A 16,953-nucleotide genomic window follows, 5' to 3' on the forward strand; every position below is an offset into this window, starting at 1 on the left:
AAACAACTTGACCTAAATTTGAAACAAGTTAAACGATAAACCAGCCTGAATATGCATTTGTGTATTTTCGCTAAAATCACATTTATGCCACTCTTTGAAGTAAATCCTAAAAAAAACATGACATTCAACTAAAGAAACTACAAACACATGAAGGCAACATAATGTACAGTTTTTCTACAAGACTTTATTCTATTATCGCAAAAAAGCAAAACTAGGAATGTGTATTACGATGAAATATGATGCACATGGGAATCGCAATGCTCATGTCTTCAGTTTACATCACTACTCATCAGATCAGTAAGCCGGCGTCATGAATGAAAGCAAGAACATGTCTGGTGAGTACGTTTGGCTACACTGCCAACTTGTAATTGCAAGTGTATAATTCTTTTGAAAGAAACATTACAAATTCCACACCATTTGCATATATGGTTTTACCAAAAAGATGAATAACTTAATGATATACAGTTTTTTTTAGAATTATTTAAAATTGTGAAAGAACCAAAGAAAATTGTTGAACCAAAAAATGTTAATAAATATCTACTCACGACCAAATACTCTACATGTACATGAGATAGCATTGATTATATTGTATATGACACTTACAAAACTATGCATTTCAAGTAAACGCTAAAAATGTTAGTATCTGTAAATTAAATATCAAAGTTATAATTCACTAATTTGCATTATTATAAAGCATGGCTCAAAAGAATTTATAAAAAGTTTAAACATTAGGGTGAATTAGCAGATTTCAACAAAAGGTCTGATTTAATACCAGAAGTAAATTGCAAATCTCTTTTCATATAGTTTTTGGGTTTTTGTTTAGTTTAATGCTAAAGCTGCGTTTCCCATTACGTTTTGCATGTATTATCTGTGAGTTTGCATGAGTAATTTGCAACTAATCTTGTGAAATATAATCCAAACATACTGCAAGGTGGTAAACTCTGTCATGAACATCCATTGTTTTTTTTCTCCATATTTGATCACATCTCTTTTATACATGTGTAAGGTTAATAAAATTTCTGTAAATATCAAACTGATATTATAATTTTTTGTCAGTATTCCTCAATAATGCTTCTTGGAAGTGTACAATTTAGTTCATGTTATAAATTCCATCATTTTAAGCATGACCAATGCACAATATTTTTTGCATTGACGAGATAGAATATTTTTGCATAGATTACAGGATGCACCCCATATGCCCACCATTTGCTCGCAAAGATTTTTTTTTTTTACGATTTACCAGAGGAACTTTTTCTAAGAGCATGCATTTAGAGTAAGCAGTTAAATTATTACAGAAACCCATTCCAGGGGCTACATAATTAAAAAAACAAACAAACAAACAAAGAAACAAACACAACTCAGTTACAATACACCTTTCTTTTTCAGGAAGACGGATAATACATGAGACCCTACTCTTATGCAGACTGGGACCTGGAGTGCTCTGAAATGTGCAAAACTAAATCAGGCCAACTTTACTCACTCTTTAGCCAGCAGATTTCTCCAAAACTTCCATTGGGCAAAGAAAAGGTCCTCAGTATTTCACTAACCAAGTTTGCAGACTCAATTCATTTTTTAAAGGAGACATTTCTTTAATATTTTGCACATGGGGGAAAAGTCAAGTGATTTCAAAATGAGGCTTAAGACTAGACTGTTACATGTCCAAACTTGGTCCAACTATTTGAAAAGATGACCTCTTTAGTCAGTGTCATCTGTCTGGTGACTGACTACGGAGAAATGTGTAGTAAATAGAGACTAGTTCCCGGTTCCTGCCACATTTTTCTTTTGGCACAGTTGATTGATGCAGTACTGAAGCTGTGTTGGACTGGTTGTTTCAGGTGCCAGTCAATTTTCTTGAATTGCATGTTTTCAACACCTTAAGTTTTGGGACTCTCATACACAAATTTTCGGACTAGCTGTTACGCAGCAATAAGTTACCTGGGACCATTGGCAATCTGACGAAAGAAATTCAGGTCTCAGACCTCAGGGATGTAAGTGGTCTATCACAATTCTCCAGGAAACGTATTCAAAAAAGTGTACACGTAAATTTGGTGCCAATTGCCAAATACATTATATTCATTTTAGCAAGCCTGAAATTGTGAATATTGCTGGAGGGCTAACAACTCTGGGGACCTTACCTCAATACAGAATGACTTATTACAATGAGTAGGATTGAATGCATACAAAAATTTCAAGGTAGGAGTTTTCTTGGGAGTCGCTTACAAGTCACTGAACTAATCCATCTGCTGTAGTTTAGTTGGCCAGAACCATCTTCACAAATTCTGAAGGAAAAAACAACAACAAAAGGATAGAGGCTTACATGTATGTTACATTTGCAGTCTAGTGACAACAGTATATCATGTCAAAAAGTGTAAAGATCTGGACAAAGATGAAACGTTTCCCAACATTACATCATCTGTTTTTGTTTGAGGCGATACAGTAAACAGTCGGAAAATATTCAATATTTGATCATAAATTCCATTCTCTGCAGATACATTCCTAATATTATTAGGCCAAATTAAAAAAAAGTTAAGCGTCCTGCCTTTTGAAAAGAAGGTAGGGGAGGCCCTTTTTTTTCCACTCTAAAATGGCCGTTTGACCGGGCTATATTTCAAGATGGCCGCCAGGTTTCTTTTTAAAAGGCCATCATTGGACTCACGAAATGACATACCAGCTTTATATGGGCTAAATGCAACAGACACAGAGGCCAACATGATGTCACTGTTGAAAATTTATTATTTTTTTGTTTTTGTTTTGGTGTTTTTAAAGGGAAAAAAGAGGCAGCCTCCAAAAAGGAAGCGGGCAGGGACGCTTAACATGTTTTTATTTTAATTTGGCCTTATGGGAACACTTCGTAATCCACAGCTGTTCCAAATTGGAACATGGTGTATCAGTTTAGAATGGCCTGTCATCCCAACATTAATTTTCACTGTGTGACACCCCCCTTTAAAATTCACACAATTTCATGCAAGTGTTTAATTTCAAGGGTTCACAGAAATAGAAGCAGGACAAATTCAAATGGTTCTGAAGCAAGGATGAATATTTATAAAAAGCACAATTGCGTTTCAGTAATTTGTAGGGACTCAGGAAAGAAAGAAATCTTTACTTGTGCCCACTGCAAAATACTACAAATTTGTTGCTTAAACCCATTATTTGCTGTATTTCCTCAAACTGCACTGCCTGTTAATCCCTGTAACACCCCAAACCACCCACACTGTATGGTTTCATTAATTCATCAGTGAATAAATACAGTGTAATGCAAGAGCTATAAAGTAAAACTAGAATTCAAAGATAAAGGTAAGGATGCCAAGTACAAAGTTCTTTGTTTCTCAGATATGCATCAACCTTTGAAGATATTTTTCCAATTTTCTAAATTTCTGACTACAAATCTGGATGGACTTGGTTATGAGAAAACAAGGCACCCACCCTCATAATTGACATGTCCCTGTTGATCTTCCATTCCTTGAAGAAGATTTGTCACCTCTTCATCCGACAACTTCTCTCCTACAAAATTACCAACAATTATTTCTTTAAGTAACCATATACCTCAAATGATGTTACCCAAGAAGGGGTAAAATGTATTAATCAATTACAAATTATCACCCCTTCTTATACAGTTGGGAAGAATTCACATCTTCCCCTAGGACTGATTATTAGGACCTACATGTAGATTGATGTGTTAAATGCATGACATCTCGAAAACCCTGTACAGTCGACCTTCGTTAACCCTTACTCTCTGAGGGTAGTTTACTGCATGTCAGTTGGTTATGCCAATGCCCTCCAGCTGCAGTTTTTTGGCAGATAACAAGTCTTAACAGTGAAGGCTCCAATTGGCAGGAGTTGGAGGCCCTGGAGGGTGCCTGATACTGACCAGCTGGGGGCACTCACTTTGTTATCAGAGGACTCTCATTGTTCTCTGTGGCATGTATTGGAGTGCCTGTCCAGTTACCCTTGAAATGACATGGCAGATATTGGAGGGCCATGCAAAAAACATAGGAGATTTTCTTGAGGCACATATTGGCATGCATTGGAGGGTCAAGTAGGGTAAGGGTTAATACAAACACTGTTAAGACAAATTCTGGTTAGAGCAAACATAAAGCCTTGTCCCCACTGTGCATTTATGTGCACAATGAATGGGACCTCCTCTTAATACAAAATTCTGATATAACAAACATTTTGGCTTGGTCCGGTTGAGTTAGTATAAATGAGAGTCGACTGTAATATCCTCTGTAGTTGTAATGCCTGCATCAGGTTTTTGTTGTACCATGACAGTCTTAATATTTTTGCTCAGAACCTTTCGTTTATCTTTCTGTGTACTTGGGCCTCAAGTCCCATATAACGTAACAATTTGAGGAATCGGGGAAGATTTGAGTTAAGTTAGTGAACCCAGAGATTATAGTTTCATTTCTCGTTTTGGATTTTTGATATTTCATCTCTAATTCTTTTTTTTTAGTTTCTGATAAACAAAGGCTGGAACTCTACCTAATGAATATTTATTCTACCTGTGCTTACCTAGACTAGTTAGTACATGTCGAAGCTCTGCTGCACTGATGGTACCGTTACCATCCTTGTCAAACACTCGCAGTCCTTCTGTAAAGTCATCAACATTCCCTTGCTCCTTGATCTTCTGAGTAGAGGCAAGGATTGGCAGGAACTCTTCAAAGTTAATTCGGTGATCTGGAAAAAGAGATAGTTGCATTGTCTTTCGCATTAATGGACAGTCCTGAGGATTCAGACATGAGAATGGTGTCTGGACATTAGGCATAAAATAATAAATCGGAACATTTAACCAAATAACAACAAAATTGCAATGGGACACAGTTAAACAAATAAGGAAAACTTTGGAAGAATCTGTTAATAAGAATTAACCAAAGTCTCACTTTTTTTGTAATCTAGGATAAACATTTGTCCAAAAAAACCCCTGGTTACTGGAGAAAAATTGAAAGAGGAAAAAGTGCATCACGTTAAGGAGATGCACAATGTTACATGCACATGTAGGTGGTACAACCAACAATATCAAAGTTGCCTTGTATATTAACGTGAGCACTGATCATTTTTGAATGACAAGGATCAACCAGCAAGTGATATTTGTAACTATTAACTTGTTAGTGAACATATGAGGAGTTTGTTACCGAATGTGATAAATGCCATTTTGTTCCCATTTAGAATTCTGCCCCTCCTGGTTGCCTAAAGTCAGCTTCGACGACTGTTATATAGTTTAACACAATTTAAGAATGTACTTTAGAAACAGCTGCTATACTGTGTATATTCAAAAGGTTTAAATAACTGTGCAATTTATTCACTTTTTTCAAATGGATATATCAGGTTTTTTTTGGAAAAAGACTCTTCATATGAATCAAATTCCATAGCTAGCTGCATGATACCAAACTGTGTACATCTGCTCACCTTTAGGGAATCCTTGTGCGAATCTCTTGATATCTGCCTGTGTTGGGTTCTGTCCCAATGCCCTGATCACAGCTCCTAGCTGGCTGGTCTCAATCTTGCCATCTCCCTTCTTGTCAAACAGGGAGAAGGTATCTCTGTACTCTGTGAGTATACAAAAGAAAAAACAATACAAGTGTAAGAATGTAATATAACTGTGTGATTTTTGAGATTACAAACTTGATTCTCACTGTGAAGTGGTCCACGTTGTTTTGTATGCGTGGTCAATTAGAAAACAAATTTTGCAAATCTTCAACATTGTTTTAATCTTTCAAAATCAAAATGGCATTTGGCAGCATGCAAATTGACTGTGTATATGTCCTTGTCAAATGAAGTTAGCATGGCTCCATTTCACTCAGTGACAAAATGCAAACAAAAGTCCATTGTAAATCACTCCTGATGCAGGGTGCCCCACCACTTTGATTTCCGTCTCCACATTTTTCATTCCTCCCACCACTTTTTACTGTAATTGAATTTGGGGCTTGGACCCAGACCAACTCAGACCCAGATCAACTCGGACACAGACCAACTCGGAGGCAGACCAACTCAGAAGCAGACCAACTTAGTTTATTCGTTTTTGATTTAGTATCAGTGAAGTTACCATGTGCATGATCGGTACTGTCAGAATTATGAGCGGAAACCAGTTCAAGCTGCCCTAGTTCCCGACTCCCTATTGTCCTTCAAAATGCATTTGTGTTCTCAAACGATAACCAGTCTACATATTATCATAATCGATGCATCGAGCGGGGTAATGGAATCGCGCTCCGAACCATTTATGAATGCTGGGCACGACCACAATGCGTCGTTCAAAAAAGTCGGAAGTTTCACATGTGTCCACGACTGCGAGGGGAGCTCTCGAAATTGAACGGGAAATTTCACTTTCATTTAGATCGTAAGTAAACATTAGTACCTTGACCTTAATCAGCGATCTCTACTTGTATCTCAGGCAGTCCTTCTGATTTGAAAATCACAGGCGTGTGGAAAAAGGTACACCTGGACTTTTCTAGGTGTGTGATTTTTCTAGGTGTGTGATTTTCTAGGTGTGTGATCTGTGGTCCAGGGAAATTCAGGCGTGAAACTATTCACACTTCTTGGGAAGCTTTTAGGTGTGCGATGGTGTGGGGGTGATCACACGCCTCAAATCAGAAGGACTGCTCAGGTGGCGTATCTAGTAATTCTGTGGCCATTTTAAGGGAAAGAATGTTGCATCCTGACGCCACTTTTTGCTTCATATATTATCTCAATGAGGGTCAGTTGTTGCAAAAATGTTGAAAAGATATGAATCTGGGACTGAGAAACATTTCCAATTTTATTAGAAAATACTTTGAAGATGGACTCAACTCTCCATAGACTTTGTGCACAACCAAAAAAGTGGTGTCTGGATACTACATTCTTTCCATTTTGAGGGTGATGTTTTCGTTGGCAAATGATAGTGGTTAGGTTGTAACTCCCAACGCGGCAACGCCATGTCTAACATGTGGCTTGGACCATTCTATCGCCAGACCATGTCCAAATGTTAAAAAAGCGATAAAGGTTGGGTCCAAGTTACTTGGACTATTTTCGACCGGGGGAGAATCCGACCACTTGCTATTAAGCACAAACCTTGGGTCTGACTAGGGTTGATTCTACAAAATGTATGCTGCAAACAAAGTACTTTTACCCAGACTGACAACTTGAGTGCTGAAACACGTGCAAAATTACTACTGACGTTTTTTTACTCACTATTCGGCTAACTAACACCAACCCAACATATACATCAAAATGCTATAGTTGAGAGCATGTCGCCTGCGAAATTTGAGACCTTCAATCTAATTTTAAGGCAAGTTAATGGCAGTTTGATATCCATCCACATCGTTCTCCATGCTCTAGAAACATTTGTGTGATTCACAAAGTATTCTGGGTAAAATGTAGGAAGTAGCTTGCAGCTTACTTGTTTCTAATCAATGGCCAAAAGAACATAGTGGCGTAGCGCCCTCTGTTAAAAAATAAGCCATTCTACAGTGTGAAGATGTATCAACAAGAGGGCACTGTTTTTATCTACACGATGAAAATATTATTATATTTGCTCGGAGAGCTCCGATAATTTTGCACGCAAATGACCCTGGGTACTCGTACAGGGTCATTTGTCAGGTTAAAATCTAATTGCTACACGTTCGTATGGGTCTTCATTGATGACAAATTTCGTTGAAATGACACATCCTGAACACGCGGACAGGCAAATTTAGATTTCTAGGTGAGTACTCAACATCCATACGAAATTATGTATAGTGGATCGATTTCGCTAGATTCGAAAATATACAACGCCACCTACGTTCATGGGTCTACTTTACGACTAGGATCCTCAAGTTTGGAAATTTCTGTCCTGGACACATGCTGGATGAGAAGATAATCTCTATCAAAATCGGTAGCAAAATCGTTATATCAGAGTTTAGCGTTTTGGGGAGCATTGGCGGTCTGGCCGTACTACAGAGCTAGCGATAGTACTGTACGGCCAGATGCAGTCACGGCACGATCCCATCTAGTCCGAAAATTTGGGACTCTCAATACTGTGTATGAGACTGAGAGTCCCAAAACTTAAGGTATCCATATCGTGCAAAAGTTTGTGCTGCATAACAAAACCAGTGTGAATCAAATTTGCAAGCTTCTTACTCACTACAGTTTCTTCAATAATCCCCGAAACTTTTGCCTCGCAAAGTTGCTGTTGTGAGCATTGCATCACCAAAAATTCAGCTTTTAATTCTAATTTTGCAGAGAGATATCAAAATCCAAACGTGAGACATCACGTTGATGTGTACTGCAATGCATTGTGCAAAAAGACTCCTCAGCTATAACATTTTCATCGTGTAGATAAAAGAATACAGGTCAGCTCGTACGCGAGCCAACTCGTACGCGACCAACTCGTACGCAGGACAACTCGTACACGGACAAACTCGTACGCGGGCCAACTCGTACGCGTGATAACTCGTACGCGGACCTACTCGTACGCGAGCCAACTCGTACGCGTGAGTATAGACTAGACTGAAACCGTTGGTTCGGGCGTGTAGGAAATTAGGGTCGGTCAGTTGTCCGGCACATTCTTTTTTTCTTAAAAGGGGATAATTTGGGTTACTGAGTGGTCCCAATTAGTTCAGTTTTAAATCAGCTTTTTTTGCTCATAACAAAAAAGTTATGATTTGTTTTCCCGGACCACTCGCACACTGTCGATGTCTGATCCTGGCTCACACCGTACGCTATACGACAAGATATTGCCACGTAGTGAGAATTTAAATCGTGTAATGTCGCCCTCTATACAGCGCCCTCTTGTTGATCTGAGTGAATGCAAAATGTTTCATTTTTTAACAGAGGGCGCTATGTTCATTTGTCCATCGATTAAAAAACAAGTAAGCTGCAAGGCTCTTGCTGCACCTACCCAGAATACCTTGGGAATCAGACATACATTTCTAGAGCATGGAGAATGACGTAGATGGTTTTTGAACTGCCAAAAACTTGCCTTAAAATTGGATTTAAGGTCTCAAATTTCGCAGGTGACATGCTTGCAACTATAGCATTTTGATGTATGTGTTGTGTAAGCATTAATTAGCAAAATGGTGAGTAAAAAAACGTCACTTGTAATTTTGCACGTTTTTATGCACTCACGGTCCCAGTCTGGATCCCATCACACAATGAATGAATAAAAAGCACCGGTCACAAACGGTAAAATGATCGACACTTACCGTTCTTTTGGTCTTCTGACAGCGCCTGCAAAGGAGGAAAGGTAAACATTTCAGAACAAAGTAAACACAGTGTAAACAAAATGTAAACATCGTTAGAAGTTAAAGAGGGGAAAACGGACCAAAAAAACTTACCATGTCGATCGGAATAATTTGACAATTCAGCTAATCAGGCACAATTTACTAAAACGTACCAACTAAATTGTTCATGTGAGCGATTCTCTAATGTCGAGGTGTTGTAAGTTTCGAGTATTTGGTTCTGTGAGGTATCGAATACCTACCGCGATAAGCGCAGCCGACATCAATCCATTGTGGGGGATGTTCCTAAAATTGAACCGTTATTATTCGAAATTTTCAAAACAAACTTGTTACATTGACATTTCAACAATGTTACAGTCAAAAATAGCTCATTTCAAACAAACAAATTGTGATCATAATAAAAGCACGCCCGAAGGATTATCCGATTCAGCATTGCGTTCAATCTGCACTTGGTACATAGTATAGCTTGGGGATGTGAATGTTGGTTTATGAGTTTGGGGAAAACCCTTGTATTTCTTTGATAAGACAGTAAATCCCTTCCCTGAACATGCAACTCGATTTTATTGTTGCCAAGGGAGGAGTTGGGGGGGGGGGGAGGGGTCAAAGCAAATGCCTGCATGCTAAAATTCCCTACTGCCGGCAGTTACACCCCCTCTTGATACCGGATCAGTGGCGTAGCCAGGATTTTTCTTCAGTGGGTGGGTGGGGGGGGGGGGGGGGGGGGGGGGCGCACATGGGGGCAAGGGCAAACCTTTTATCATTTTTCGAGGGTGGGCAGGGACATTTGCCCCCCCCCACCCCATTAAATTAACAGCAATATAACTTAGCGCCTCTTTGGACGCTAAGGGGCTCTCCTTTTTTTAACAATTATTTAGCACTACAAAGCCGTAGGGTTAAGGGGGTAACGCGATTAAAATCGAGTAGTAAAATGTAATCATCTACATCCCCTTTCTATTTAATTATTCTTTTTAAAAAACACACTTCCTGGGAAATTAATAAATGTACAGTCTTCCGTGGGAGTCCGGTGAAGCGTGAATATCCGACTCCATGAAATGCGAGGAGTACGATAATATGCTATTTTTTGGATCATAATGGAAGAGTTACCTGTCACGTGCGAGGGATTAATCAATAAAAGGGAAAAAGAGGTCCGATTTTCATAGGAGTCGGAGTTTCATATGACACCGGCTCTCTAGTATCGATTTTGTACTGACAGAGTATCGATACCACTGCCCTTTTATTAGAATCCATCACACGTACAGTACTAACGATTTAGTCAACGACATCAGTGGTCACGCCCCAAAACTTGGCATACCGAGAAGTTCCGGTGTGTGTGGTTTCGATGAGTCCAACGTAAAGGAATTTCATAAATTCAATGGTTTGCAGGCGTATTGTCAGAACAAAGTCAATGTAATGAAAGAAGACAATCGAGTCTTTAGATACATGTCATTGGAATATCAGGTTTTTTCTTTGAGCACAAAGGTTGATGAAAAGTTCGTCCCGGCATGGGGGAAGGGCACGTTAAGTCATCTCCTGTGGTCATGGTGGTAGTTGATATTTCTGGAATTTCTGAAAAATAATGATATGCATTTAATCAGTAAAGGCCTTAGTACGATTTTTTTGAAGTTTTGAAACCACTTTCCAGTAAACCGTGAAAAAAAGGAACATTATGTTTGTTGAGACCATGCCCACTATATAGTAGGCCTAATGCAAGAGGAAGGACACACTTAGAGCATTAGTTTACGTTGCGGATGGGGTTTACGTGGTGTCATCTTGTATTAGGCCCCCAAGTCTAGGCCTGCATGATACCCCCCCCTCCCCCCGCTGCATGCCAAAAACAACAACAAAACACCAGTCTCGAAAAATCACAAATTACGCCTGGTGACTTTTGAATAGGCCTACCTTGCAATTAATGTTTATTGAAAAGTGATTTGAAAATAAATTAACACTCCCATTATAATTAGCATTTAACTCAAAGGAAACATTCTGACAATAGGCCTAAATGGAAACATATTTCAACTGTGAATTAATGCGAAAAATTATGGGTAGGACCTAAATTCGATTTTAAATTGCTAATTAACTTTCCTGAAGTACGGTATACTTAATTTTGCAGCAGTACTTTTGGGCTGTGAGCTGAATGGTGAACATGTAATGTAAGTCAACTATACACATCTTGCAAAGATTATCTTATTTTGTTCATGATATCAAGTCGTGAAAGGCTCATTGCAATAAACAAACCAAGATACAAAACACAATTGGTATCACCATAATTAAGCCGTCTATACGTGTGCAAATGCAATTTCTTTCTTCCAAAACTTTTAATTTGTGCTGTCCGATCGACTCTAATTCAGATCAAAAAAATACTGAGAACTATAGAAATGAAAAGGGACGCCCTATAACCAGCATTTAAGGGAAAGAGACTGTACACGGCAATAGCTATAGTTCCCATGACCTTTGCAGAGCGGAACTCAATTCTTAAAAAATATTAAAAGTTTTCTCTCATCTGAATAATCGCTAAACCGCAGCATCTTGACTTTTTGTATTAAAATTAAAGAAAACAGCGACAAAAACATTGAATACGGCGCAGAATAAAGAAGCAAAAAGTATATGCCGACGAGTTTGCCTGAATAATATGATCTTGTATAGGAGGCAAGCCTGAAGAACCAAACTCAGGCCTAAAATGTTTCCGCCACAAAGTTATAACTACAGCCTTTTATTATAGTCACGTGAGTCCTGCATTTTGCACTATATAATTATAGATTTATATAAAAAAAATCCCTATTGCGTTTTTAAAACCTTTTATTTCTGGAGAAAATGTACCCGCTGTAATTTATTCGTCGAGGAGAACGTCAGTCACAGAATTATTTACGACCTCGTTTGAACAGAAAATGAATTTCTAATCGCAAACCTTCCGCAGCGTGGAAAATTCTTCACTTGTTCCCACTCTTCACTGAGTGAAGTTTCATGAATTGTTAATAATATCCAGCTATAATGTGGCGCCTCTGCCTTTGCAATGTACTCTCCTAAATGTAATTTATCTGAATAATTCAATTATGAGGAGTACCATCTCGAGTTAAAAAGGGATGGGATTTATTTGCAGGTAAACAAGACCCGACTAATAAAAATTCATCAATCACTGCAGATGAGTGCCATTAACATTAAAGATGTAGAGTGTACTATTAATATCTTGGACGTGAAATCACAAATGTTGATTTAGGCTTTTGCTCGTACACAGAGATGATAGGAGTGATTCATCTGCCACTAAGCGTCATCGCACTGAGTACCGATTTACTAACTTTAAGCGTCCGCCTAAACTTTGTTTGAAGACACAAGAACAAATTTCAAAAGGAAAACGAGAGCCAAGACGTATATGGTGCCCGTCCTCATTCACAAAGGCAAATCTCCCAACGTAAAGTCGTCAGTGACTCTCATCAAACGGCGTAGTCGGTTCCTTGCCACGATGGGAACAATTTATGGCCATTCCCCCCCCCGTTTTTTAATTCTTTCCTCTTTTCGATTTGTATGTGGGTGTGTGTGTGTCAAATATTGAGGTATTCCAGCGTGAGAAAGGTTGTAAAGTTTAACCATTCATCAAATGACTGAGCGTGATTTAAGGTGGCTTGGTTGCTAGACCTTTTAAAATTCTTACTTTCCTCGAATGCTCTCCCCCTTCTGGTTGGCAGACTATGCACATTACGTTTTGAGGCAAACCAATGGTTGCGTAACAAAACCTGGGAAATTTCATTGCAAAGTTATCTTTTTACAGAGTTGAGCTCTTTAAAACTTCCGTCATATTTTTTTGTTTGTCTTTCCGTGGGAGATCAGCAATACATGTCGTACTTTGCACATGAGCACAGTGACACTGCCCTCATCGACTCTACACCAAACGGCCATGGCGCCCTCTACATGCCATGTACACTCCGCCCGTCTGCCTTCGGTTCATGGGCGCCAGGATAGTCGCACAAGACCAGTAACAAAGGTCTCTTTATGAATTGATCTAGGAATTTTAAAACAATACTACATGTGTCTCTGAATTATTTCACAAGGTACATGGAAATAGAAAAAAATACCCCCCCCCCCCAAAAAAAGATGCTGACATACGGTTTTACTTTCAGCTGATGATTATACCAAAACTTACTCTTAGAGTGAATTGTCTTCCACAGTTACCCTATAATAGCCCCACATTGCAAAACCCCCAATGTGGCGTTTTAAAGAGCATCACTTCAAAAATGCACAAATTTCGAAGGTCACATCATGGGCATTTACCAAATATAAATTCCAACGATGGCCAAAATCACAGCAAGAATTTACTGCTTGTAGTTTTACAATCTGCCACTTTCACAGCCCTCATATTACTTCATAACTGACGGGAAAATGGAAGCGTACATAAGAATTTACCAAGTGCAAAGATTAGTCCTATACTATTGTTTAAACATGAGGTATTTCCCTCGAGCACGATCCAACATGTCTGCCATGAAGCCGTCAGTATCTATCACTGGTCCACTCACAAGAAATCATGTCTTACTTCTTGGCTTTGTAAGTGATATTATAGCTAACTTCTGTACGACAAAAGAGTCCACTTAAAAACACGAGGACAACAGCAGTAAAATGCGAGCACTTAGAGTCCTACCTATTAGGTGTTGGTTTGGACTGAAGTCTGCGTGGTAGGAAACCGTATGTACAATGTACATGCAGATACAGCAGAAAGTGGCCAACAGCCGTTTCCATGACAACCCTGAAGATATTTTCTTAGATGGATGCTTCTCTTGCTTGCCTGACCTAGATCCCGACCGGCGCGGTTTCAAATTTCCTTAGATGCCACAGTTGTCTGAAGTGGGGTAACAAAGAGAAACAGGCTGTGTGGGAAAAGCATTCTGCCTCATTTCACAGTGCAGAAATGGACGCAAAATCGCAACGAAGATGTTCTCATAACATAATTGAATAGACATAATGCGTTAAGGCGGAGTCATGGTAGTGGCTTTGTATCGCTGGGATAAGCTTGGGTAAACCTTTTGTTCACTCGTTGTTACTTAATTACAAAGAACGCTCTCTAAGAGTAAGACCCCATGCATGCATCCGGGTCTTTATTATAATGAAAGTTGTATTGCGCATGAAAGTTTGTGTGATACATGTGTGAACATTTTGTCACTTATACTGACAGTCGAATATAAAGTTATGTTGATACGATTTCCTAACGATACAACAGGAATAAGAGTTGGCTTAATTTGGATTCGGTTTTTTAATGACTTTTAAAATTTGCATTTCCATCTTAGCTCTTTCCATTTCGTTTATTGCAACAACAATGAACAAAAAGTAGGATTTTCTGAATTCTTGGAAATCAACTCACAACATTATGGCAACATTGCATCATGCATGCCAACCAAATCTAACGAACAGATTAACATTACTGATTCGGTTTATGGGTTTATGGTGACAGCACACAAGCAAAGACCAAAGACTCCGCGCCGCTACAACTTGGACAAAATACGTTAAACATTGATAACTGGTTCTTACAGGTTGAGAATGCGTTTCACCCTGGCGAATCCGGGGGCGGGGGACAACTGGAGACACATTTCCCTAACAAGTGTCAATGTTTTTTTTTTAATAGATAAACCCGAAGAGGAGTGAAGAAGAATATTATTCTCTGATGCAACTCATCCCCTTTTCCTCTACGGATTCGTAAAATATGAATAAACGGGAAAAGGGGTGAACGAGTGCACCCTATAGCGTCAGCTGAGGTGCAGACTTTCCTGATTAGAATTTTCAACAGCCGTTCATTAACATTCGTAAGGTGGTCCAACAAAGTGGTCTCGTAAATTATAAGCTTTGCTTAATTTCCTACCTCCAAACATTTCAAAGTTGGTTTTCATTTTTGTTCTGTTTTTACTGAAAAGTGCATAGGAACTGCAAACGCTTTCCTTGCGAAAAAACATACTGCACGCACATGGCGGGCTTTACCCCTTGAGTCGGTTACCTTCACCAAAACCTGAGGATGACAAATACTACTAAAAATTTGTCGAGTTTACCATTGACAAAGTAAAAGCTTGGACTGTTTACATAATTAGTCTAAGGTCTTTTCAAGTTACATAATATTTATGAAGATTCCTTTGATATTAAATTGTATTTTTTTTTGTTACAAAGGTTTTTTTTACTACTCTTTTCTGTGTGTAAATATATTTTAGCCAGCAGTCTCTGTGGCGCAATCGGTTAGCGCGTTCGGCTGTTAACCGAAAGGTTGGTGGTTCGAGCCCACCCAGGGACGTCAAATCTTTTGCATTTGCAGTGTATACCTTGATGCCACTTTGATAAGGCTACAATAGTTGAGTTCTTTACTGAAGGGAATGCTGACGGGTCTCTGTGGCGCAATCGGTTAGCGCGTTCGGCTGTTAACCGAAAGGTTGGTGGTTCGAGCCCACCCAGGGACGTCAAATCTTTTGAATATGCCGGGTTTACCCTTGATGTTACATGTAAATGAAATAAGTTAAAGTAGTTGTGCTCTTAACTGAAAAGACTGTTCACGGCTCTCCGTGGCTTAATCGGTTAGGGTGTTCGGCTGTTAACCGAATTAAGGTTGGTGGTTCGAGCCCACCCAGGGATATTTCTTCTTCTGCAAGTGAGTTGATTTTGTTTTAGCCTATTATTAAGGGAATAAATGTGAGCTTCGGAGGTTTTTATCACTCTGTTTAAGACCACTTAGAGTCTGGGTGCTGATAATTACCCGAGCCGGAGGCGAGGGTAATTATCAGCACCCAGACTCGAAGTGGTCTTAAACAGAGTGATACATACCGACGGAGCACATATTTATTCCCATTCATAAGTACCTTTTCGGTAAGAAAAAATCATATAATTCGTTCAAAACATCCCGATTTTGTTCAACAAATTCACTTTATGCTTTTTGAAACATCCCTCTTGCAAAATAATGGAGTGTTCAGCTGGCGAGTAAGATGTAAACAACCCTTTTATGGAGATTGACGCGCGCGTAGCATGTTCTGCGCGATGTCACGCAGAACGCACCTGGCGCGTTGCGTATTGAATTTAGAACTATAAAATTCTGACTCCCTGGTAGTGTTGCGCATGCCTACGTGAGGATTGTGAACGTTCAACCAATGAAACGATAAGAGGCGCTGGATTTTTAGGAGTCCACATTTTATTGTGACACTGGAAAAGTGTTTAAGACCAGCTAGCCATGTCTTTATCATCCGTTTAAGACCGGCCACGTGACGGGCTCTCGACCAATAGGAATGCGTAAACTGTCTAAGGTATTTATGAATGTTGTTTAATGATGATGATCAGGTAAGTTAAAACTTTTGCATATCTGACTTTTAAACAGTAATTTTTATGCTTGTATACCCGTATTATTGCACTGCATTTTCTGTGTGTATTTAAAGGCTTTAAACTCCGCAAAATCAGTTTCTAACAAGTTGTCATTGTTAAGTGACATTAGATGGAGACATAGAAAAAAATAAACGTTTAAGAAAAGGTGAATACTATTCAAACCACCTGACGGGCAAGCGGAGAAACGAACATCTTGCCTCAGAATCTTAAAATTCTTCGAGAGGAACCATTTTCTTTCAGTGTACACTGTTCAGCGTCGAAGCTTTTGTAACATTAGGGTAAGCTGACGGTTCGTGCAGGTCGTGACTGAATGGACGAGATGAAGTGACGAGAGCAGTCACTATCATGTACTTCACTGTGTGGGTTGACGTGGGTTTAGAAGTACATGTATAGGTCAACGTACGTTATGAATGCCCCTCCTCAGCCGTTTCTA

General features: G+C 39.1%; 1 protein-coding gene and 2 non-coding genes across 3 annotated transcripts; 2 read left to right on the plus strand and 1 right to left on the minus strand.

Moving 5' to 3' along the window:
- Positions 1-159: 159 nt before the first annotated feature.
- Positions 160-9,394, minus strand: LOC119745713 (myosin-2 essential light chain-like). The gene is made up of 6 exons (XM_038222255.1): positions 9,285-9,394; positions 9,153-9,177; positions 5,404-5,544; positions 4,510-4,674; positions 3,424-3,501; positions 160-2,279 (listed from the first exon to the last, which is right to left on the minus strand). Exons 1-6 carry the CDS (start codon positions 9,285-9,287, stop codon positions 2,251-2,253), a joined length of 441 nt encoding a protein of 146 aa, XP_038078183.1. The 5' UTR covers positions 9,288-9,394; the 3' UTR covers positions 160-2,250.
- Positions 9,395-15,373: 5,979 nt separating this feature from the next.
- On the plus strand, positions 15,374-15,447 carry Trnan-guu. Its single transcript has one exon. It is a non-coding gene; the product is annotated as a tRNA-Asn (tRNA).
- An 89-nt stretch (positions 15,448-15,536) lies between these two features.
- Trnan-guu lies at positions 15,537-15,610 on the plus strand. The gene has a single exon. It is a non-coding gene; the product is annotated as a tRNA-Asn (tRNA).
- Positions 15,611-16,953: the final 1,343 nt, after the last annotated feature.

Source organism: Patiria miniata, unplaced genomic scaffold, assembly GCF_015706575.1.
Source record: "Patiria miniata isolate m_02_andy unplaced genomic scaffold, ASM1570657v1 HiC_scaffold_7, whole genome shotgun sequence".
NCBI classification, from domain to species: Eukaryota; Metazoa; Echinodermata; class Asteroidea; order Valvatida; family Asterinidae; genus Patiria; species Patiria miniata.